The 25,847-nt window shown below is 42.3% G+C and overlaps 3 protein-coding genes across 3 annotated transcripts in view; 2 read left to right on the top strand and 1 right to left on the bottom strand.

Moving 5' to 3' along the window:
* Positions 1-1,071, top strand: part of LOC142671052 (uncharacterized) — a 31,322-nt gene extending 30,251 nt beyond the window's left edge. The window contains exon 6 of the mRNA XM_075847135.1: positions 760-1,071. Coding sequence (XP_075703250.1) covers positions 760-993 — 234 coding nt within the window. The 3' untranslated portion in view covers positions 994-1,071. The remainder of the gene's footprint in view (positions 1-759) is intronic.
* LOC142697472 (oocyte zinc finger protein XlCOF29-like) overlaps positions 1-25,847 on the bottom strand; it is a 288,092-nt gene that overhangs the window by 215,488 nt on the left and 46,757 nt on the right. The window lies entirely within an intron of this gene.
* LOC142668544 (uncharacterized) lies at positions 983-15,218 on the top strand. Its single transcript, XM_075847085.1, has 4 exons — positions 983-1,141; positions 11,426-11,523; positions 11,676-11,787; positions 14,140-15,218. The coding sequence occupies exons 1-4, from the start codon at positions 1,057-1,059 to the stop codon at positions 15,120-15,122; spliced, it is 1,278 nt and encodes a 425-aa protein (XP_075703200.1). The 5' UTR covers positions 983-1,056; the 3' UTR covers positions 15,123-15,218.

The following is a 25,847-nucleotide window of genomic DNA, read 5'->3' as shown; positions in this document are numbered from 1 at the left end:
TGGCAGCATCTACGGAGGGCACTGTGGCAGCATCTACGGAGGGCACTGTGGCAGCATCTACGGAGGGCACTGTGGCAGCATCTACGGAGGGCACTGTGGCAGCATCTACGGAGGACTCTGTGGCAGCATCCACCGAGGGCACAGCGGCAGCATCCACCGAGGGCACTGTGGCATGATCTAAAAAGGGGCTGCCCAATCTTGACGTCTGACTGCCAAACGCTGCTAACTGAGCCACTGGACTGCATTTAGTGACACTTAAACTGGAAAACTGGATTGTTGAAATAAGCACGTGGAGAAATCTCTCAAATTTTAAACCTAGTGGTATTATTTTAGTAATGTAGTATTAGAGTAATATAGTGTTATAGTAGTTTAAATAACTAATTGATTAACAATAATTTTGTATTGTATCAAATTTGAAAGTAATGAGGCCCATCAACTTCCCATTTTTTTTATATGCGGCCCACTTACCTGGCCAAGTTTGAGACCCCTGTTTTAGACCAATGAGAATGACAAGGAACCAGGAGGATCAGGATGACATCTATATAGAAATGTAGATGATGACGGCAGGAGGAGAGCACATTGTCCATCTAGCCCCCCCCCAATTATTATTTCCTTTTTAGTTTTGGCCTCGTTCTATTTTCTCAATGTCTTTTTGTAGGTGAGGTCTCTAGTATTAAAGATGTGGGGTCACAATCTCCCTCTTTCTACTGAGGGGGGAATTCTGTCTTCAGTTCTCTAAGTGTCTCTCTCTATACACAGGAGTACACAATAGTGAAGACATCGGGTGACTGTACGACTCCCATCATCCATGAGTCAAGAGGATGGAGCAGTAGTCCAAGCCTCATCACAGAGCCTCCCCCTCACTCCCGGATACATGAGAAGAACAACAATAAGAAGATCATAGAATTGATCTACAAGATGACTGAGCTGCTGACTGGAGAGGTGGGAATACTGGGAAATTCTACAGTAACCGCACTGGAGGTGTCTGGGTGATGACTGTATCATTGTGTGTGTCAGGTTCCTATAAGGTGTCAGGATGTCACTGTCTATTTCTCCATGGATGAGTGGGAGTATCTAAAAGGACACAAGGATCTGTACGAGGAGGTCATGATGGAGAGCTACCGGCCGCGCACATCACAAGGTGAGATATAGATATATCATCTATATATTATTATTATTATTATTATTTTGTTGTTGAGGTGTCAATTTCATCATGTGCAGTATATACACACGTGATTTCTGATCTCCGATCACATGCTCCTTGCTTTGCTGCAGTGCTGCACTAGGGTATAGTCACAGATTTGTTGTAGAATTTTCCATGTAACTGAATGCTGTTGTTTCTGCAGCAAGTACATGAATTTTTACTAACCACAATCAGATGAGTTGAACAATCACAGAAATTTCTGCCACCATTTCTCCATGTGTGAACATAGTCTTATATAACCATTGACTCATCTGTGCTGCTCTATTAATCTCTACAACATGAGGAGTGTAAAGTTCTACCATGTGGGAACAGCGGACATGACAATCATGTGGAGATATAACAAAGGGTTAAATATCTTCCTTGTAAGACACAATATACAGGGTCACTTGTAGTAATGTAAAATGTGGATCCAGGGATCTGTCAGATTTTCGTCTGGGGGCAGGGAGGTATTTTCCACTTTATGTAGAATTGGATCTCTGCCATGTAAAGATTGGTTTTTACCTTCCTCTGGGTCTACTGGGGTCATCTGCAATTTGCTGTAGGGCCAGGTCCGGAGCTAGCCTCCAATCTGGCCGATGAACCCCTTAGATGCAACGCTCAAAAGCGAACGCTGCATTTATGGTGTTTACTGGCAGATTGGAACCCCGCAATGCAATCTCTGGGTTCCGATGACTGCTCTGGCAGACCGCAGGCCTAACAATGGCCTCCTGTCTGCCAAGTACGGAAGCCTGTTAGGTCCCGACCGGGCCCCTAATCCTGGGGGGCCCACAGAGCCCTGTAGCCACACAGCGTGCTGATTAAATAAATTCAGATGGTACTCAATGCACCATGTGACTGTGACGTCACGTGAGGGGGCATTCCAGCCAGCGTGGAAGAGCAGGTGCGGAAGATCCTGGAAGACTCCAGATGAGCTGCAGAGGGGGCCGTGTTGTCTGTGTTTGCAGTGTAGAGGGGGCAGTTAAATTACAGCCCCCCCCGTCTCCTCTCTCCACCGCAAACTGCGCAATACAATACATGGCAAACTGTGGGTCGCGACCCCTTGGGGGGTCGTGTGTAGAACTCCAGCTCCTTGCACCAGCATTCACTGTGCCATGAGCGGCTCGACACTGACAGGCGTGATGTAGTGATGTCATCGCGCCAGTCTGCGCCAAGTCACTAATAGCACAGACCAAAGAAGAAGGATCTCCTCCACCCGGTGTGGGAACGGGGATATTGAAGTATTTTTATTACTTTTCTATTATGCACATATGGGAGGCATTATACAGTATGGGGAGCTGATATGGCAGGGGGCATTATACTGTATGGGGGGCTCATGGGGGCATTATACTGTATGGGGGTCTGATGTGGAAGAGGGCATTATACTCTATGGGGGGCTGATATGGCTGGGGGCATTTTACTATATGGGGAGCATTATACTATATGGGGGGCTGATATGTGGGGCATTATACTATATGGGGAGCTCATATGGGGGCATTATACTGTATGGGGGCTGATATGGCAGGGGGCATTATACTGTATGGGAGGCTGATATGGCAGGGGCATTATACTGTATGGGGAGCACATATCGGGGGCATTATACTGTATGGGGGCTGAAATGGCAGTTGGGCATTATACTGTATGGGGGGGGCTGATATGGCAGGGTGCATTATACTGTATGGGGGGCTGATATGGTGGGGGGGCATTATACTATATGGGGGCAGATATGGCAGGGGGCATTATACTGTATGGGGGGCTAATATTGCAGGGGGTATTATCCTGTATGGGGGGCTGATATGGCAGAGGGCATTATACTCTATGGGGGGCTGATATGGCAGGGGGCATTGTACTGTATGTGGGGCATTATACTATATGGGGAGCTCATATGGGGGCATTCTACTGTATGGGAGGCTGATATGGCAGGGGCATTATACTGTATGGGGAGCTTATATCGGGGGCATTATACTGTATGGGGGCTGAGATGGCAGTTGGGCATTATACTGTATGGGGGGGATGATATGGCAGGGTGCATTTTACTGTATGGGGGGCTGATATGGCAGGGGGAGTTATAATGTATGGGGGCCTGATATGGTAGCGGGCCATTATACTGTATGGGGAGCTCATATAGGGGGCATTATTCTGTATGGGGGGCTGATATGGCAGGGGGCATTATACTGTATGGGGGCTGATATGGCAGTGGGCATTATATTGTATGGGGGATTATATGGGGGCATTATTTTGTATGGGGGCTGATATGAGAGGCATTCTACTATATGGGGGCATTATACTGAATGGGGGCAGCTATGGTGGCATTATACTCTATGGGGCGGCATTATACTGTGTGGAGGCAGCTATGGGGGGCATTATACTGTGTGGGGGCAGCTATGGGGGGCATTATACGGTGTGAGGGCAGCTATGGTGAGCATTATACTGTGGGGGCGGCTATGAGGAGCATTATACTATTGGTGCAGCTATGGGGAGCATTCTACTGCATGGGGCAGCTATGGGGAGCATTATACAGTATGGGGGCAGCTATGGGGAGCATTATGCTGTGGGGGAAGCTATGGGGAGCATTATGCTGTGGGGGCAGCTATGGAGAGCATTATACTGTGGGGGGCAGCTATGGGGATTACTATACTGTATGGGGGCAGCTAAAGGGAGCATTATACTGTATGGGGCAGCTATGGGGAGCATTATACTGTATGGGGCAGCTATGGGGAGCATTATACTGTATGGGGCAGCTATGGAGAGCATTATACTGTATGGGGGCAGCTATGGGGAGCATTATACTGTATGGGGCAGCTATGTAGAGCATTATATAGTATGGGGCAGCTATGGGGAGCATTATACTGTGGAGGCATAAATGGGGGATTTTGGGCAAGGCTTCTAGGCATAGGCATGTGCAGGGGTTTTGGGGAGAGGTAGCCCCCAAGCTGAATTCTTGCAACAAGGCCCTTTGACCCTTTAGCTACACCCCTGACAGACATGATGTGATCGTGAGGATGCCGATCGTTACTATGGCAACCGGAGGTCTAACAATGACCTCCTGGTCTGCCCCGTACGATAGCCTATTTTTTATTTAAAAAAAGTTAATAAAAATGTTAAATAAGCCCCTGTTCACACTGAGTTTTTGACTTTTTTTTTTTGCCACGTAAAAGGGAGGTGGAAGCATTTTTTTTTGCTTGCAGGAAAAAAAACGCTCACTGGAAAAAGAAGCAACATGCCCTATCTTGAGGCGTTTTCCACCTCGAAAACCCCTTTGAAATCAATAGAAGATGGAAAAAATGCAGCGATTGGCCAATACGTTTTTGAAGCGTTTTATGGCATAAAACGCTTTTTGGTTTTTCCCTTTCCCTGCTGAAGAAAGAGGTAAAAAAAACGCAGCTAAATTTGGGACAAAACCACTTTAAAAAAAAAAAACGGAGCTGATTTTTACAGGCAGAATTTCCGGCCTACAAAAAAATGGGGCCTAAAAGTGTAAAAATAAACGTTTCATGTTAATAAAAACAAATCCTGCCTTTTTTCCTATAATAAGACTTTTATTATAGGAAAAAAGTAAAGTTTAGAAAGAAGTACACATATTTGGTATCTCCGTGTCCGTAGTGACCCAAACTATCAAACTATAATGTTATTTTTCCCGCACGGTGAACACCGCAAAAAAATAATAATAAACAATGCCAGAATCCTATTTTTTGAAAAAAAAATTAGCACCACCCCTCCCAAAACATAGAATAAAAAGTGATCAAAAAGTCGCATGTATAAAAAGTCGCAGAAAATGGTGACACAGAAAATAAACTATTTTATTAAAAAAGTGATTTTATTGTGCAAACGCTGCAAAACGTCATAAAACTAGATAGATTTGGTATTGCTGTAATTGTACCGACCCGCAGAATAAAGTAAAATTGTCCTTTATAGCGCACGGTGAACACTGTAACAAAAACATTGTCAAAATTGATGGTTTTTGGTCACCCTGCTTGCCAAAAAATTGAATAAAAAGTGATCAAAAAATTGCGTGTACCCCAAAATGGTACCGATGAAAACGACATCTTGTCCCGCAACAAATCTACAGAATATAGCGACACAAAATGCGCAGTGTGTTCCAACAGCGGACTTGATTGGGCACCGTTTATCAGTGCGACATTGGCCACACATCTGCGGATTATTATTTTATTTACCCCATTATTACACCCTCCTGTTATACCCTGATGTACTTCACACAGTTTACATATACCCTGATGTACTCCTCACAGATTACATATATCCTGATGTACTCCTCACATCTTACATATACCCTGATGTACTCCTCACATATTACATATACCCTGATGTACTCCTCACAGCTTTCATATACCCTGATGTACTCCTCACATATTACATATACCCTGATGTACTCCTCACATATTACATATACCCTGATGTACTCCGCACAGTTTACATATACCCTGATGTACTCCTCACATATTACATATATCCTGATGTACCCGCACATATTACATATATCCTGATGTACTCCGCACATATTACATATACCCTGATGTACTCCTCACAGATTACATATATCCTGATGTACTCCGCACATATTACATATATCCTGATGTACTCCGCACATATTACATATATCCTGATATACTCCTCACAGATTACATATACCCTGATGTACTCCTCACAGATTACATATACCCGGATGTACTCCTCACAGATTACATATACCCTGATGTACTCCTCACAGATTACATATATCCTGATGTACTCCTCACAGCTTACATATACCCTCATGTACTCCTCACAGCTTACATATACCCTCATGTACTCCTCACAGATTACATACACCCTGATGTACTCCTCACAGTTTACATATACCCTGATGTACTCCTCACATATTACATATACCCTGATGTACTCCTCACAGTTTACATATACCCTGATGTACTCCTCACATATTACATATACCCTGATGTACTCCTCACATATTACATATATCCTGATGTACTCCTCACAGCTTACATATACCCTCATGTACTCCTCACAGCTTACATATACCCTGATGTACTCCGCACAGTTTACATATACCCTGATGTACTCCGCACAGTTTACATATACCCTGATGTACTCCTCAGATTACATATACCCTGATGTACTCCTCACAGTTTACATATACCCTGATGTACTCCTCACAGATTACATATACCGTGATGTACTCCTCACGGTTTACATATACCCTGATGTACTCCTCACAGTTTACATATACCCTGATGTACTCCTCACAGTTTACATATACCCTGATGTACTCCTCACAGATTACATATACCCTAATGTACTCCTCACAGATTACATATACCCTAATGTACTCCTCACAGATTACATATACCCTAATGTACTCCTCAGTTTACATATAACCTGATGTACTCCTCACATATTACATGTACCCTGATGTACTCCTCACATATTACATGTACCCTGATGTACTCCTCACAGATTACATGTACCCTGATGTGCTCCTCACAGATTACATGTACCCTGTTGTACTCCACACAGATTACATATAACCTGATGTACTTCTCACGGTTTACAGATGCCCCCACGTTAAAAACTGAAATACTGTACTGGGGTGTGACGCCAGGTAGCCATCATTGATCTCATGGGTAAGGTATTACTATATAACTATAAATGCTTTCTACTTATTATTATAGTTTATTAAAATGCTATTCAATTGTTAGCAAAACCTCACCTAACAATTACAAGTTAGATGTAGGAGTATGGATGGAGATTGAGATGACACCATCTCTCTCTGTGCCTATGTATATATTTAATTAAAGGCATAAACTCTATTTTTGTACCCATGTTGTGATATGTTTAGGTTATTGTACCTTTGTGCATTAATGACTGTTGCTATTTTGGTGTCTATTACTTCACTGTGTTTAGTCATCCCTGAGTTTTATATTGAGAGATATATGTGTTTTTAAATTTTTGGGTTTAATAAAATGTATACTTTTTATAAATATTTAAGTGTCATAGACTCTATTTCGCTGTAGGTTATTGAAATGCCAGTAAAATCCCAATGGAACAACCATAAAAGAAAAATCTGCACACAAAAGCCAAATGGCGTTCCCTCCATTCTGAAGCCTACAGTGTTCCCAAACAGCAGTTTACCTCTACATATATGGCATCGCCATACCCGGGAGAACCCGATTAACATTTTATGAGGTGTTTGTCTTCGGTGGCACAAACTGGGCACATTGTGCTCTGAAATGGCATATCAATGGAAAATTGCAATTTTAATTTTGCACCATCCCCTGCGCATTATTTTCTAATGAAAAAACACCTGTGGGGTCAAAGTGCTCACTACACCCCTTAAAATGCCGGGGTGTAGTTTCCAGAATAGGACTCACTACTTGGGGGTTTGTTTTACTATTTGACCTCAGGGCCCTGCAATTGTGGGTCAATGATGTGAAAATCACCAAAATAGACCTCAAATGCGTATGGTGCTCTTCTCTTCTGAGTCCTGTCATATGTCCAGGCAAATAATAAATGCCTTAAGGGGTGTAGTTTACAAAATGGGGTCACTTCTTGGTAGGGTTGTCACGATACCAGAATTTGGACTTTGATACCGATACCTTGTGTAGTACTGCGATTTTCTATCTAAAAACGATAGTTTGCCAACAGTAATAATAAAAAAATAAGTTCTTCTGTTTTCTGATGTGAGGCGCGTGGTGTGATGAATTTTGAATGTGCTTCACATTAATAGTAATTAACCCTATCATGTTTCTCAGTCATAATTGACAATATTGGGTTAATGTGTAAGGTACATGATTTGGTTAATTACTATTAATTTGAGGCACATGGAGGTTAAATTCATCACACCTCGTGCCTTACATTAATAAGTGAAAGAAAGATGATTTTATTTTTTATAGCATGATTTTTTTTTTGTTGTGCAGGTTATTACGGCTGCGCCAATACCGAATCTGTGTATATTATATGTAGTGTATATTATATGTAGTGAGACTTATTTTAATGTTTATTGTAAAAAATGTGTATGTGTATTTTTTATATTTAACATTATTTTGTTTTTACTTTTAAACTTTAATGTACTGGCATATATCTATATATCTTACGGATAGTACACAGGCAGTTGTTAGGACATACCATATTTCCTGTTGTTAGGGCATACTTGGGTAAGACAGCCCTGGGGTCCTTCAATGGACACTGGGCTGTCTACCCATATATGGTATGTCCCTCAATCGCGTCACAGGGATTCTCTGTGACGCGATCCAAGGGGCAGCCCCCCCCTTCTCATTTTCCCCTTGAATGCTGTGGTCAGCTTTGATCACAGCATTTAGGGGAATAGCGCGGGAGATGAGAGGTTTCGCCGTTAGAGGAGGGCTGTGGCTGTGTATTACAGCCATTGCCCCGCTCCTGACAACAAGTGCACGCGGTCAGGATGAGGTGATACGGCCGGCGTTGCACTAATGAACGTCGGTACTGAAGACCAAGCATGGGGGTGATTTGCAGTGCAACTGCCATGTTCTGTCTTCAGTGCCGCCGATCATTAGTTCAGCACTGGTCGCATCACCTCATGCTGATCGCGCGCACTTGTCAGGACTCAGGAGCGGGGCAATGGCTGTATCGCACAGCCGCAGCCCCGCTCTAACAACATTCATGTACTACAATACTAACCTGTACGGCCGCACAGCTTAGTATCGAAATACATGAAATAACGGTATCGAACCGTTTGAGGGTGCACGAAACAGTATCGAAGTTTTGTTGCATCATGCATCCCTACTTCTTGGGGGCTTCCACTGTACTTTGGTGCCTCAGGGTTTTGCAAATGCAATATGGCGCCTATTAACCAAGCCAGCAAAATCTGCATGCCAAATAGTGCTGCTGCCTTTCTGAGCTCTGCCCTCTGTCCAAACAGCAGTTTATGACCCCCATATGGGGTATTGCCATATTCGGGAGAAATTGATTTTCAAATGTTGGGGGGCTTTTTCTCCTTTTATTCTTTGTAAAGATTGAAAATGTCCATGTTTTTTCAGAAAAAGGTAAAATTTTAATTTTCACAGCATAATTCCAGAAAAAAAAAAAGTGTGGTCAAAATGCTCAATCTACCCCTCGATACATTCCTTCAGGTGTGTAGTTTCCCAAACTGGGTCACTTTTGGGTGGTTTACACTGATTTTGTCCTGCAGGAGCTTTGCAAATATGATATGGCATCCGCAAACCTTTCGGGGACAATTTGAGCTCCAAAAGCCAAATGGCACTCCTTCCCTTCTAAGTACTGCCGTGTGTCCAAACAGCAGTTTGTGACCACATGTGGGGTATTGCCGTAATCTACATAAATTGCTTTTCAAATGTTGGGGGCTTTTACTCCTTTATGCCTTGTAAATATTGAAGATTTCTACATTTTATTAGAAAATAAATAAATAAAAAAATTTAGATTTTTCATTTCTACTTCCTAATTCCACTAAATTCAGCAAAAAACTGGGGTCTAAATGCACACTATACCCCTTGATAAATTCCTTGACGGTGTAGTTTGCCACATAGTGGTTTCTTTTGGGGAGGTTTCCACCATGTATAGGTCGACCCATGCTGCCAAAACAGCTATGACCCATGGAGACATGGTATCTGGCACAAGACGTTAGCAGATCCTTCAAGTCCTGTAAGTTCTGAGGTGCGGCCTCCATGGATCGGACTTGTTTTTCCAGCACATCCTACAGATAATCGATCGGATTAAGATCTGGAGTATTTGGAGCCAAGTCAACTCCTTGAACCATTCCTAATCAATATTTGCATTTTGGTGGGGGCATTATCCTGCTGAAAGAGGGCATTGCTATTAGGAATAACGCTACCATAAGGGGGTACTTGTCTGCAGCAAGGTTTAGGTAGGTGGTACGTGTCACATTTACATGAATGCCATAACCAGCAGAACTTTGCCCAGATCATCACACTGCCTCCACCGGCTTGTCTTCTTCCCATAATGCATCCTGCTGCCATCTCTTTCCCAGGTAAGCGACGCACCCGGCCGTTCACACAATGTAAAACAAAACTGGATTATCGGACCAGGTCACCTTCTTCCATTGCCCAGTTCTGATACTGCCTATTGTAGGCATTTTTGGTGGTGGACATGGTTCAGCATGGGCGCTTTGACCGGTCTGTGGCTACACAGCTCCATACGCAGTAAGCTGCAATGCTCTGCGTGTCCTGACACCTTTCTATTATAGCTAGCAGTGACTTTTTCAGTAATTTCTCGTACAGTAACTCTTCTGTGGGTTGGGACCACATGAGCACCCCACACATATTAATGAGACTTGATCGCCAATCACCCTGTTGCGGGTACACTGGTTGCCCTTCCTTGGAGCACTTTTGGAAGGTGCGACCTTTACATACCAGAAACACCCCACAAGACTGTCCGTTTTGGGGATTCTCTGACTCATTTGACCCTTGTCATTTTACACTTCTCCATATTTCAAACACATTAACTTAAATAACTGACTGCTCACTTGCTGTTTAATATCCCCACCCCCTTGTCAGGTGCCATTGTCACGAGATAATCAATGTTCTTCACTTCACCTGTCAGTGGTTTTATTGTTATGGCTGATCAGTGTATATATGGAGGAGGACAGTGGGGGTCGTATCTCTCATGGTGCTGTCATGGTCTCACAGAAAACCAATTACCGATAAGTGTAATCATAAATACTATTTTTTTTCCCGTTCGCCATAAGAGCACCAGGGAAAGGAAACTTGAGGTTATATAACCACAGAGATTCCTCCAACACCTCAGTGGCTTTCCATACCTTGTAGAGAGGAAACTTAGAGTAGTTGTTTTCCTTACTACAGGTAATTTGTCTGTCCGTGGGTTTGCTCTCGTAAAATGTTGACTTCCGATATAAGCAGCGGGTATTGTCCCAGGGCAACGACCTGGTACTCTTTTGGTTGGCACAGGGCTCTTATAATAGGACCCCTGCTTCCTGCCGATTTCACATGTATTCACATCCTCAGGAGGTAAATGCAATTGAATACTGTGGTGGAGCAGAAATCCGTTGGTTCCCCAGCATTCACTCTGGTAGGCCACAATAAGACTGCGGCTTACAAAGCACTGGGTCCGTGGCGCTGGTGGTGAGAAGCACAACATTGTAATTTTCGGCTCTGATCAATAAACGTAGAATGGGGGGTGCTGAGAGAAGTGTCTAATCTATAGACAGATCTACAGTAGTCATGTATGTATTCAGTCACTGTGTGTTTCCTACAGATGGATCCAGTAGGAGAAATCCACCAGAGAGTTGTCCCAGTCCTCTCTATTCCCAGGACTGTCAAGAGGAAAATCACAATGTCCCAGAGAATCATCAGGTAGATGAAGCTGAGCCCTACACCAGATCAATTTAGGGGGGAGTGGAGGTTTTTGGTCCTGTGGTCATAGATTTTGGCGGTTTCTTATGTTGATCTGTTGGATTCTTTTCACTCTGCTGTATTGTACTGAATTGTTACATATATGAAATCAGGGGGAAGATCTGACTAATATTAAAGCGGAGGATGAAGCAGAAGAGCGGGTGAGGGGCGATCAACCGTGTAAGAGTGAAGTGGAGGAGGAAATTCCAGGAGGGGTTACCAGAGGTAAGTAATAATTAATTTAGAAGGTGAATTGGGAGGTCTGTTATGGTGAGGTTCCCATAGTTCTACATTACAGTAACACTTCAGACAATGTGTTATACATAGTGCAGGAGCTGTGACTGCACATAGAAGTTCTCTACAAGGTGTTCTATGAATCTGGTCATGCACTAGGCTTAGTATCAGATTTTGGGGGGCAACAGCTGTGACTAACAACTCCACAAACAGCCGGGATCTGAGAAAACTCCAAGTGTTTTGCTTCCGTGGCATTTTTTTTTCCAAAACGCAGCGTGCTTCTCCTACAGAACCTGAAAAACGGCAGAATTTTGTTTTTACAAATGTACGAATAAAAAAACCCCAAGAAAACTCCAGATGAGACGCTTGTAAAACACGCATGAGATTCATGGCTTGTTTTACAACTCAAAAATTGCCATGCAGCAAATTTGTTGCAGAAATTTCTGTGACTTTTTCCATTCATCTGTATGAGGTTTGCAGAAATTGATGTACAGAATCTATTCTATTCACACGAGTCTCATCTGCAGAAGTTTCTGTAACAAATCTTCCGCGTGTGAATTTACTATAAATGTCAGTACATTGTGGAGGAACTACATACCGCCAATCCAATGCGGGAAAGGGTTAAACATTGTTTTGTTATAGTCAACAACAAAAATCATACATTTTGGTACTTGTTTAGATTTGGTTCAACCATAACAAATCCCCGAATAATAATAGCTGAGAAAAAAAGATCCTCATTATAGTTCTATATTTAATATGACGCTGGGGACAAGAATTGAGGAACTATTAGAAAACACACAAGGTCCCTATGACAACTCTGCACAGAAGTCACAGGGGGATTTTGTTTATTTTTTTTTAATGGGCAATCCAATCTTCTGGATCCATGATTATTAGGAAGCTCGTATTTCACATGTAATTATTGTACATACAAAGATGTTTCAGTGATGATCACATGCACTCAGAGGCCACTTCATTAGGTCCACCTTATTAGTACTTGATAGGACCCTCTTTCCCCTTAGTAAATCCTGAATTCTTAGTGGAATGATAGAACAAGGTACCGGAAACCTTCATTACAGATTGTGATTGATAACTTCACTCTGTTTATTCCACTACATCCTAAAGATGTTCTGTAAAACTGAGATATGGTGACTGTGCAGCCATTAGGATATACAGACCTCTTTATCATGTCCGTGAATTCAGCAGTAGATGTGAGCTTTGTGTCATGACGCATTTTGTCGCCAAGGTTAGATTGACAATATTAGGTTCTTGTAATAAAGTGATTCCCAGTTGGTATTAAAGTATGTTGGCAGAGGACAGGTGGGATTGTCAGACAAGGTTATGTTTTTTTTTTAAATATATTTGTGTTTTCAAGTTAAGGTTTATGTAATAAAATTGGTGACTGGGTGTAGGTCAGAATCCTGGACATTATCATTGATAGATTTTAAAGCACACCTATGTTTTTATCCAAAAGTTCAAAATAGTCATGCTCTTAAATCCCAACGATGTTATGATGTCGTACCCGCATTTTAGAGCTTTGAAAATTCTTGCAAATAAAAGCAAAGCCGTACAAATTTGTCACAGTTTTTGTGAAGTCACGACATGCCAGGATTTCCTGCGATTCTCTGCAAAAGACAAATTTTTCGTGTGACGTGAGAACCCTGTACATGCAGCTTTTTAGTTATTATTGAGAGACTTTCAGCTAACCATAGACGTCTAGGGCAAAGTGCACATGGGAGTCAGAGAAATGCTGGGTCTTTGGAAAAAATCTTCAACAAAGCAGACAGATGCAAGAAGCTACTGCAAGGATTACATGAGTGTTCAGGCTGGCTATGAGTACAGGGAGGTTTAACAGAGAGAGGCATCACCATTTTCTGCATATCTACTCTTCTCTGTAACTAGAGACTGAATTTTCAGGACAACCGAACGTAAACAACAAATTATAGAAAAGGTGTCACCTAGTGGCAGTTACTTCATACAGACTTTGCAAGGATATAGCAGAAGTTTTTTTTGAAGAAATCAAATTGCAAAATTGCTAGACATCAGGTATACTATTAGATTAACACAAGTTTTAAATGAAAAGTTATTGTCCATTTATGGTGTTTTTCAAAGATTTATAAGGCTGGAATTAGGCATTCTATTTTTGTGGCAGTATTTTGTGCTGTTTTTTGAGCCAAAGCCAGAGGTGGGTTTGAAGGGAATGGCTCAAATCTTTCTTTCCTGCTGGATCCACTTCTGACTATAAAAAAAAACAAAAAACTGCATGCAGCCTAATATGTCATAAATGTATCTACTTTGTGGTCTAAAAAATATAAAAATCACAAAATTCATTTTTAATCCTAACAGATGCCAGTAAGAACTCTGAGAGAAACGTCATGTTTTTGATAAATTATGAAGAAGATGAAGATATCAAGCAGCAGTCTTCAGGAGACAACAACATTGCCCTTAATGTACATCCAGGACTTCAGAGTAAAGATCTATCATATAATTCCCCTAATCATGAGGATCCTTCTCCTGACCAATCACAGATTGTTACCACAAGTACAACTCAGAAAGGGGGTAAAAGGTTTCAATGTGGTAAACCGTTCTCAAAAATCTCAGGTCCTTTTAAGCACAGAAGTATCCACACAGGGGAGAAGCTGTTTTCATGTTCAGAATGTGGTAAATGTTTTACACATAAATCACATCTTGTTACACATGAGAGAATTCACACAGGAGAGAAGCCGTATTCATGTTCAGAATGTGGGAAATGTTTTACATATAAATCAAGCCTTATTACACATGAGAGAAGTCACACAGGAGAGAAGTCATATTCATGTTCAGAATGTGGGAAGTGCTTTACAGAGAAATCAAGTCTTGTTAAACATGAGAGAATTCACACAGGAGAGAAGCCGTATTCATGTTCAGAATGCGGGAAATGCTTTACACAAAAATCAAATCTTGTCACACATGAGAGAAGTCACACAGGAGAGAAGCCGTATTCATGTTCAGAATGTGAGAAATGTTTTACAGAAAATTCAAGTCTTGTTAAACATAAGAGAAGTCACACAGGAGAGAAGCCATATTCATGTTCAGAATGTTTAAAATGTTTTACAGATAAATCAAATCTTGTTACACATGAGAGAAGTCACACAGGAGAGAAGCCATATTCATGTTCAGAATGTGGGAAATGTTTTACACAAAAATCAAGTCTTGTTAAACACAAAAGAAGTCACACAGGAGAGAAGCCATATTCATGTTCAGAATGTGGGAAATGTTTTACACAAAAATCACATCTTGTTACACATGAGAGAAGTCACACAGGAGAGAAGCTGTATTCATTTTCATAATGTGGAAAAGGCTTGCTAAACATGAGAAAACTAACAGAGGGGAGAAGTAATTTTATTCTGTATATGGAAAATGTTTTACATGGAAATTAATAAAATGTTTAAATTCATCAAGAAATTTGCATAAACAAAACCGGTGTTCTTGTTTGGAATGTGGGAAAAGCTATAGGAGCAAAAAAAGATTAACTCATCAGGTTATTCACAGACCATAACCTCTTGGCGACGCAGCCAATTATGGGCTTGTGAACACAGCCCCATTTTTTTTTTCAAATCTAATGTGTCACTTTGTGAGATTAATTTAAACGTCCTTTAAACTTTCCCGATATCTGCCAGGTAGATACAGCGCTGTTGGAAAAGCATTTCCACAAACCGCTGTACATGTATGACGGGGAGTCTGCACCATTACCAGTGGGTGTCAGCTGTACAGTCCTGGCCAAAGATTTGAGAAAGACACGCATATTGGTTTTCACAAAACTTGCTTCTTCCGTTTTTATAGTGGCAATTTGCAGAACGCTAGATTGTTATGAAGAGTGAGCAGATGAATTGTAATAAATTGCAAAGTTATTCCTTGGCAGGAAAATTAACTTAATCACAAAAACCTAATTTCACTGCATTGCAGCCCTGCCAAAAAAATGACCTGCTAACATCATTTTAGTGATGTTCTCGTTAGCTCAGGAGAAAGTCTTAACGATGACAAGGCAGATGATATCACTCTGTCATGCTGATTGAATTATGAGAGCAGACTGGTTTCTTTAAAAGGGGGATGGTTTTTAACATGTCCCTTCTGCCCATTAAGGACAGTGGCGTGATGACATAGGAACGTCTGCACGCATGCGTCATTGTACTCTCCCCGCGATGCTCTCTTTTCCATGCTGAACACCACCGATGCCGTTAACTGCTAGCCTCCAGAGGCCACTGCTGAAGATCCTGGGGTGACCCCTGGAGTGTGTGGTAAACTTGAACAGGATTGACCGCCCTGACCCTAAATTTGTTCTATTTCTTCTTTAAATGTATGTGGCATCACAGATAGCTTGGCTGGCTTGCTGTGATACTGCCAACACTGTGCTATTGTCTGTGCTGCTCCACCTGTACTGCACTGTACTGCTCCATATGTGTTGCCCCACCTATAATAGTACACTTGGCCTTCCCGTAGCAGGGGTATTAATCCATTCCATTTTAGGGGCTGAGTTTGTGAAAATGCTCTTAGGAGCTCTGCAGTGCCCTGAAATTTGAACTTGACAGCATTTGAGGAATGGGTTGCTAAACTTTAAAAACAAGCCACTAGATAAGCTATATATCTATACTGTATATACGCTGGCCTGCTCTCATTAGGAAACAGTTGGCTAATTACTTGTGATTAAACCTGGGACAAACGTACATTGAATTTGCAGGAAAGATATTTTCCTGCATGAGGTCCTTTATGTGCAAAATATGCAGTGATCCGCAATAGGCTGCAACAGTGTGCAATAGTGATCTATACCAAGCTTTTCAGCTCATTAATTGGATGCTACGAACGACGGAATACAAAGTAAAAGCTGGGTCAATATCTGTGATAAATCCCGGATAAATGTGCATTGAATCATTACGAAGTTAATACATGCATTAAATTCTTTAGCTACCTAAAGTGTGCAACAGCTTGAAATGGCCAGCAGTGAATCTCATTGTATTTCTGTGACGTTTCTTTTATGGGGACCGAACTTTGCCTTAGGGCGAATTTACACAAACGTGATAAACGTCCGTGCAACGCGCGTGCTTTTCACGCGCGTCGCACGGTCCTGTTAGTCTATGGGGCCGTGCAGACAGTCCGTGATTTTTGTGCAGCGTGACTCCGCTGTCTAAAACTCACGACATGTCCTATATTTCTGCGTTTTTCGCGCATCACGCACCCATTGAAGTCAATGGGTGCGTGAAAATCACGCGCCGCACACGGAAGCACTTCGCACTACGTGATTCGCGCAACAGCAGTAAAACTATGATTGAAAACGGAAAAGCACCACGTGCTTTTCTGTTTACAAACATACAGAGTGTAATAATGATGGCAGCTGCGCGAAAATCACGCAGCCACGCATCATACGAGGGTGACACACGGAGATGTTAAGTACCTTTTGCGCGCGCAAAACGCTTAGTTTTTTGCGTGCGCAAAACGCACACGCTCGTGTAAATCCGGCCTTACTTATATAGGTGATGATATGGATATAAGGAGCGGAGAATCTCTAAAACGTTTTAAAAATTACATATTCTATATGTGCTCCAGACGATTGAAAGTTTGGTAAAAATACACTACCGTTCAAAAGTTTGGGGTCACCCAGACAATTTTGTGTTTTCCATGAAAACTCACACTTATATTTATCAAATGAGTTGCAAAATAACTAGAAAATATAGTCGAGACATTGACAAGGTTAGAAATAATGATTTTTATTTGAAATAATAATTTTCTCCTTCAAACTTTGCTTTCGTCACAGAATGTTCCATTTGCAGCAATTACAGCATTGCAGACCTTTGGCATTCTAGCTGTTAATTTGCTGAGGTAATCTGGAGAAATTTCACTCCATGCTTTGAGAAGCCCCTCCCACAAGTTGGATTGGCTTGATGGGCACTTCTTGCGTACCATACGGTCAAGCTGCTCCCACAACAGCTCTATGGGGTTGAGATCTGGTGACTGCGCTGGCCACTCCATTACAGATAGAATACCAGCTGCATGCTTCTTCCCTAAATAGTTCATGCATAATTTTGAGGTGTGCTTTGGGTCATTGTCCTGTTGTAGGATTAAATTGGCTCCAATCAAGTGCTGTCCACAGGGTATGGCATGGTGTTGCAAAATGGAGTGATAGCCTTCCTTATTAAAAATCCCTCTTACCTTGTACAAATCTCCCACTTTACCAGCACCAAAGGAACACCAGATCATCACATTACCTCCACCATGCTTGACAGATGGCGTCAGGCACTCTTCCAGCATCTTTTCAGTTGTTCTGCGTCTCACAAATGTTCTTCTGTGTGATCCAAACACCTCAAACGTCTGTCCATAACACTTTTTTCCAAACTACCTCTGTCCAATGTCTGTGGGCTTTTGCCCATATTAATCTTTTCCTTTTATTAGCCAGTCTCAGATATGGCTTTTTCTTTGCCACTCTGCCCTGAAGGCCAGCATCCCGGAGTCGCCTCTTCACTGTAGACGTTGACACTGGCGTTTTGCGGGTACTATTTAATGAAGCTGCCAGTTGAGGACTTGTGAGGCGTCTATTTCTCAAACTAGAAACTCTAATGTACTTGTCTTATTGCTCAGTTGTGCAGCGGGGCCTGCCACTTCTCTTTCTACTCTGGTTAGAGCCTGTTTTTGCTGTCCTCTGAAGGGAGTAGTACACACCGTTGTAGGAAATCTTCAGTTTCTTGGCAATTTCTCGCATGGAATAGCCTTAATTTCTAAGAACAAGAATAGACTGTCGAGTTTCACATGAAAGCTCTCTTTTTCTAGCCATTTTGAGAGTTTAATCGAACCCACAAATGTAATGCTCCAGATTCTCAAGTAGCTCAAAGGAAGGTCAGTTTTATAGCTCCTCTAAACAGCAAAACTGTTTACAGCGGTGCTAACATAATTGCACAAGGGTTTTCAAGTGTTTTCTAATCATCCATTAGCCTTCTAACACCGTTAGCAAACACAATGTACCATTAGAACACTGGAGTGATGGTTGCTGGAAATGGGCCTCTATACACCTATGTAGATATTGCATTTAAAACCAGACGTTTGCAGCTAGAATAGTCATTTAGCACATTAACAATGTATAGAGTGTATTTCTGATTAAATGTAATGTTATCTTCATTGAAAAAAGCTGCTTTTCTTGCAAAAATAAGGAAATTTCTAAGTGACCCCAAACTTTTGAACGGTAGTGTATGTGGTAAACGACACGAGAAGCAGGAAGGTCTTGAACCACGAAAAATGGCCCCAAAAACGACTATAAAAAAAATCAACAGCAAGTAAGGGTGCGTTCACATATATCAGTTGCATCAGCATCAGGTTTTTTTGTGTCTCAAGTGATTACAACTGATGCAAAAACTGATGCCAATATGTATCCGTTGCCATCAAGCTTTTTCACAATTTTTACTACAAAGTCATCAATTGGATTTAAGTGTCATAAACGTTTCATTATTAGTTTTTCAATTAAACTCATGGATGGTATTGTGTCTTAGGGCTCTTTGGATCATTGTAATCAATCTCACATACCTGTGATAATTAGTTTGCCAGGTGTGCCCAATCAAAGGAAAACTACTTAAGAAGGACATTCCACATTATTAAGCAGGCCACAGGTTTCAAGCAATATGGGAAAGAAAATGGATCTCTCTGCTGCCGAAAAGCGTGAAATAGTACAATACCTTGGACAAGGTATGAAAACATTGGCTATTTCAAGAAAACTTAAGCGTGATCATTGTACTGTTAAAAGATTTGTGGCTGATTCAGAGCACAGACGGGTTCGTTCAGATAAAGGCATAATGAGGAAGGTTTCTGCCAGAAAAATTAATAGGATTAGGAGAGCGGCTGCTAAAATGCCATTGCAAAGCAGCAAACAGGTATTTGAAGCCGCTGGTGCCTCTGGAGTACCGCAAACCTCAAGGTGTAGGATCCTCCAGAGGTTTGCAAGTGTGCATAAAGCTATTATTCGGCCACCACTAAACAATGCTCACAAATAGAAATGGTTGCAGTGGGCTCAGAAATACATGAAGACTAATTTTCAAACCGTGTTGTTTACTGATGAGTGCCATGCAACCCTGGATGTCCAGATGGATGGAGTAGTGCAGGGGTCTCAAGCACGCGGCCTGCGAGCCGCATGCGGCCCCTGAGGCTGTCATCTGCGGCCCGCAGGACACAGAGCCGCTAGTATCGGCTCTGTTCCGAGACTCTGGAATTCCCTGACATCGCTGTCCACATATGAACAGCGATGTCTGGGGCTTTCCCAGAGCCAGAGTCCCGGGCAGAGCGCTAGTACAGGCTCTGCTCCGGGACTCTGCTCTGAGGAGGACCCTGACACACTGTCCATATGTTGACAGCGATGTCAGGGAATTTCACAGAGTCCCGGGCAGAGCGCTAGTATCGGCTCTGCTTCGGGACTCTGTGGAATTCCCTGACATCGCTGGCCATATATGGAGTGTGTCAGGGTCTTCCCCAGAGCGGAGTCCCGGGCAGAGCGCTAATATCGGCTCTGCTCCGGGACGCTGCGGAATTCCCTGACATCGCTGCCCATATATGGACAGTGTGTCAGGGTCTTCCCCAGGGCAGAGTCCCGGGTAGAGCGCTACTATCGGCTCTGCTCCGGGACGCTGTGGAATTTCCTGACATCGCTGCCCATATATGGACAGTGTGTCAGGGTCTTCCCCAGAGCGGAGTCCCGGGCAGAGCGCTATTCTCGGCTCTTCTCCGGGACTCTGGGGAAGCCTCTGACATCGATGTCCATACATCGACAATGATGTCAGGGGCTTCCCCAGAGCAGGAGTCCCAGTGATCTCAGGAGCACAGCTGGAGTCCCAGTCTACAGGGGGCACTGCTGTGGCAGCATCTACAGGGGGCACTGCTGTGGCATCCACCGAGGGCACTGTGGCACCATCTAAAAAGGCGCTGTGCTAACTGAGCCGCCGGACTGCATTTAGCGACACAAACTGGAAAGCTGGATTGTTGAAATAAGCACGTGGAAAAATCTCTCAAATTTTAAACCTAGTGGTATTATTATAGTAATATAGTGTTATATTAGTTCAAATAACTAATCGATCAACAATAATTTTGTATTGTATCAAATTTGAAAGTAATGCGGCCCGACCACTTCACATTTTTTCTATATGCGGCCCACTTACCCGGCCGAGTTTGAGACCCCTGGAGTAGTGGATGGTTGGTGAATGGCCACCATGTCCCAACAAGGTTGCGACGTCAGCAAGGAGGTGGCGGAGTCATGTCTTGGGCTGAAATCATGGGGAGAGAGCTGGCAGGCCCTTTTAGGGCATAAAAAAAGCACCTTGCACGTCCAGTCCAGAAACGCGTTGTCATTCCAATAAAAGAGTACTTTGAACAACCAAACCAGAGAATTCGTTCTTCATCTTCCGAGCTTGGCGCCGATACCCGATATGACACTGCTATTTTTCTGCTCATCATTCTTCTATATGTTTTGTCCCCGGTAAGAAGGATTCTACCACCGAGGGACCGCAGTGGGTGGCAGCTGGTAAAAAGCATCACTTCTCTCCACAGATGATCTCGGAGGAGCGCTGCTGATCCCTCACTTTCATTGTATTGTGCACACTTATACTGGGCATTTAGATTTGCACCGTTCGGAACCGCCATCCCCCTCCCCTTTTTTTGGTCCGCATTGTTGCAAAAAACATTCCAATACCCAGGAGGGTCTAATCTCCAAAAGACCTATTGAGGACACAGGCGAACCCTGAGCTACGTCTCTCCAAACAACAATGGATTACTTAACAGATTGCTTCAATCTACGGACCCAATTGATTTTTAAAACTAGAAGATTTAATTAAGGAAGAAATCTTTCAGAACTTAGATGCTACCTTTTATCCATTTATTTGAGAGACAATGTAATTCCGAAATGGTTGTTAATGCCATTTGCTTGTGCATTCCCCAGAGATTCTGTTTTCTCTGAATATTGGGACAAATATATGTATACATGCTCAAAAGGGTATAATGGAACGAATTAATGATAAACGCAATAATATTAGTGCAGAATTACATCCTGCAATCATGACCACCCTCACACAATTTGAAGAATTCTCTACACACTCAGATTTTCATGCCCTGAATAGGACTACAACCAATAGGCTTCTCAAAACAGAGAGAGATGCAATAGAAAAAAAAATCCAACAAATATACCAGAGACAAATTTCGGCCAAAAACGCACCCACCAGCACAGTCTGAATTACAGCCCAACAAAAGAGTAGGGAAACTGTATCCTAAATCATCCAATGGTAAAACATCCTTGCAAACTAATAAACCTGATCGGCCCACCGATCAGAACAGCAAATATCATGACAAATGTCCCATGGGAAGAACCTTTTTAAATAACAATTATAATCATAAGCATTCCCCCACCACAACGATCCTGCAGGAGACCCCTTTATTCACACCTTCACCTAGTAAATTAACCAATGTTGAGAATCCTCATCCAGGGGACAGAAGCAATATACCCTCCACCACTGTATACAGTCCAGTGAATAACTACTCAAGTAGGGAGTCAATCTCCCATTCAAAATGACACTGCAAATGAGTGGATTGATATTAGACCATCTCTTACCTTAGATCCACTACCTGACTATACTAGCAATAGTGTTACTAAATCCCACCCCAAGGTTTGTTCCTTCCTAGAGCATTCCCTTTTTAGCATACATGAAGAAACTGATATTTCCCCCAGCCTAATCCCTCTTCTAACATTAGTGTAGACCCTACCATTTCGATTCACCTGAAGTGTACCCCCACTCAATACTAGTGTGTCTTTTTTAGGGTTGCCTCCGAGAATAGAACACACCATAATACCACCGATCAAACCTGTAGAAACATTGATATTACCCATCATCCCTACCAACTCGATGCTTCAATATTTAAGCCCACGGATTAAACAGCTCTCGTCACCAAACCACCCAATAAAAGACATCGTAGAGGGAAAAGAGGGAGCAAACACACCTACCAACACATTAAAGGAGAGAAGCAACATAAAGACGAGGAAGAACAAAATGAAATAATAAAACCACCATCAGGACATGGCAATATGAGAACAAGCAAACTGTTTAATTTATCTCAATACCAACTGGATCAAAAGGAGACTGAAGTGTTATCCAAAGGATTATCCTTTTGCCCCACCTTGGGACCTGACTATTTCAAGTTATTTTTAGATCTCAATCATTTCATTAGGAAACTAACCCTAGAGACACTTTTTACTACAAAATAATAGAGCTAAAACAGATGAAATTCTCATCCACCCTGAATTAGATTATCGTCATGTAGAAGTGAAACCCATATCCTCTTTTTATCCCCTCGCCAGTAGAGGACATTATCTCGAGACTTTCATGTCTCTTGTCTCCAATGATTTTAGGGAACTAGGTAAGAAGGCAGACATGTCTGACAAAAATAATAAAAACAAAAATTACAAATCAAGTAATAGTAAAAATAACCTGACCACGACAGAAAGGTAAGCCCCTAAAAATATACAGAATAATAAAAACAGAGTCATAAAGGCAGCAGACAAGGGAGGGGGGATTATAGTCCAGGACAAGAACCCATATATTGCTGAAGCTAACAGAATTCTTTCTGATCTAGACTATTATGAATTATTGCATTCAGACCCCAGCACGGCCTTTTCAATAGAACGCAATACCATGATAAAGAAAGCCTATGATGAGGGACTAATCATCAAAAAAGAAAGAGATTTTATCAACATCAAAGAAGCTCAACTTCCATTTTTTTATCACCTCCCCAAAATACACAAGGATATACATAACCCGCCAGAACATCCCATCATATCAGGGATAAACTCGCTTACTTCAAATTTATCACATTATATAGATCTTCACCTACAACCTTATGTACTCGACCTAGCTTCGTACCTCAAAAATTCCACTCAGCTCCTCAAAGAATTAGATACACTCAATATCCCTTCTAATTGCAAATGGTTAGCCTTGGATGTTACATCATTATATTCAAACATTCCTCACTCAAAAGGAATCGATGCAATAAATAGTATACGGTCCCATGTAGGCACCTTGAAATCCGCCCAAATAGATTGTATCACTGAATCCATCAAATTTATTTTAACACAACTTTTTTTCTTTCTATAAAAAAAATATACAAACAGGTATGTGGGACCGCAATGTGGAGCCGATTTCCTCCCAGCTTTGCTAATCTCTATATGGGACTATTTGAATCCCTATACATTCATTCTAACGAGATACATCAACAGAATATATTTTTTACAGGAGATTTATAGATTTTTTTTTTTTCTTATGGGATGGGACAGAAAAAGAAGCTGTAGATTTTGTACAATCACTAAACACTAATGATTGGGGTTTAATATTCACTATGAACCTCTCCAGCACAAAAATGGACTATTTGGACCTAACCATTAATATTAACCAAGGGAGAATCACAACCATGACACATATCAAAGATGTGGATACTAATAGTTATATTGAATTTTCTAGTGCCCACTTCCAATCATGGCTTGCTAATATACCCAATAACCAATTTAAAAGAATCAAAAAGAACTGTAGGTCCAATAAAATTTATTGTCATCAAGCAAATATATTGAAGAAAAGGTTCAAGGAAAATAAATACCCAAAACAAAAAAAAAAACTTACCTATCATCCGTAACCACTACACAAAAAAACCCTCTTGCACAAACCCAAACACCAGACATTTCATAGGCTAATAGACGCAAACATAATTTCATCACTGATTTCAATAGTGGACATAAGACTTTAAGGACCATCTTGGAAAAGCATAGGAACATCTTATGGAGCGACCCGGTCCTGAAAATGATCATACCTGGAAGACCAGGCTTTACATACAGGAAAGGACGTAGCATAAAAAATATGGTCGCTCTTAGTCGATTAAAATAAATCACTACCAAATCCGCAACAAATTTCATGAAAAAATAGTAGGCGCTTATAGATGCAATACGGCTAGGTGCCAATGTTGTGACACCATAAGCCATAGAAAGACTACAACAACATGTAACATCACAAAAGAAATCTTTCCAATAAAACAATTCATGAATTGTGCTTCGAACTATGTGATATACCTATTGGAGTGTACAAGTGGCCTCCAATATGTAGGTAGGACCATACAGCCCCTTAGAACTAGAATTAATAAACACAGATCAAATACCAATAATCATTTTAGAAAACACAGCGTATCCAGACACCTCCATTACCAACACGAGGGAGTTTTTGCAGTAACAGTTACACCATTAGAACATATACCAACAATAACAGATTCTCCCGTTTAACCCCTATCCGCACCAGGACGTAACTGTCCGTCGTTGCGGGAAGTTACTTCCCGCACGAGGACGTAGTTACTGAGTTAATCCCGGTGCACACTGTCGGCGACAGTGTGCACCGGGAACCAGGAGGTCAGCTGTCGCCGACAGCTGACACTCCCCTCTTGCCGGCCAGCGGTCCTTTGCCGCTGATTTTGGCGCATTAACCCCTTAAATTCGGCGATCGGGTGCAATCGCCGAATTTTAGGGGTTTCTAACATATCGGCAGAACCCCGTCCGAAATCGCGGGGTCTGCTGATAGCTAGTATGGCAAACGGAAGCCAAACAATGGCTTCCGGGTCTGCCATGGACGGAAGCCCATCAGGACCAACCTTCGGCTGGTCCTGATAGGCTTCCTGTCAGAGTGACAGAAAGTCACTGTGCCGTTCCCGATGCACAGTGTGCATCGGGAACTTGGAGATCAGCTGTCCCCGACAGCTGACACTCTCCAGTGTTGCCGATCAGCGGCTCATCGCCGCCGATTTCGGCAATTAACCCGTTACATGCGGGGCTCGATTGCGATCTCCGCATGTAGCGCATCAGCAGCCCCCATGCAATCGTGGGGGCTTCTGATGCTTGTGATGGCACCCGGGGGCCAGACAACGGCCCCCAGGTCTGCCATGTATGTCAGCCTATGAGGATCAGCCTCTGCTGATCCTCGTAGACCAACTGTCAGAGTGACTGTGACGTCACACTGATAGTTGGAATACGT

The sequence above is a fragment of the Rhinoderma darwinii genome, chromosome 1 (assembly GCF_050947455.1).
Source record: "Rhinoderma darwinii isolate aRhiDar2 chromosome 1, aRhiDar2.hap1, whole genome shotgun sequence".
Classification (NCBI taxonomy): domain Eukaryota; kingdom Metazoa; phylum Chordata; class Amphibia; order Anura; family Rhinodermatidae; genus Rhinoderma; species Rhinoderma darwinii.
Note: the sequence above shows the minus strand (reverse complement) of the source record. Positions and strands in the feature narration are given on the sequence as shown.

Excerpts from the sequence above, each read along its gene's own strand:
- LOC142668544 (XM_075847085.1), top strand. The coding sequence starts at position 1,057 with ATGGATGAGTGGGAGTATCTAAAAGGACACAAGGATCTGTACGAGGAG. Across the intron at positions 1,142-11,425 it reads CCGGCCGCGCACATCACAAG|ATGGATCCAGTAGGAGAAAT; the intron begins GTGAGATATAGA and ends TGTTTCCTACAG. Across the intron at positions 11,524-11,675 it reads ATGTCCCAGAGAATCATCAG|GGGGAAGATCTGACTAATAT; the intron begins GTAGATGAAGCT and ends ATATGAAATCAG.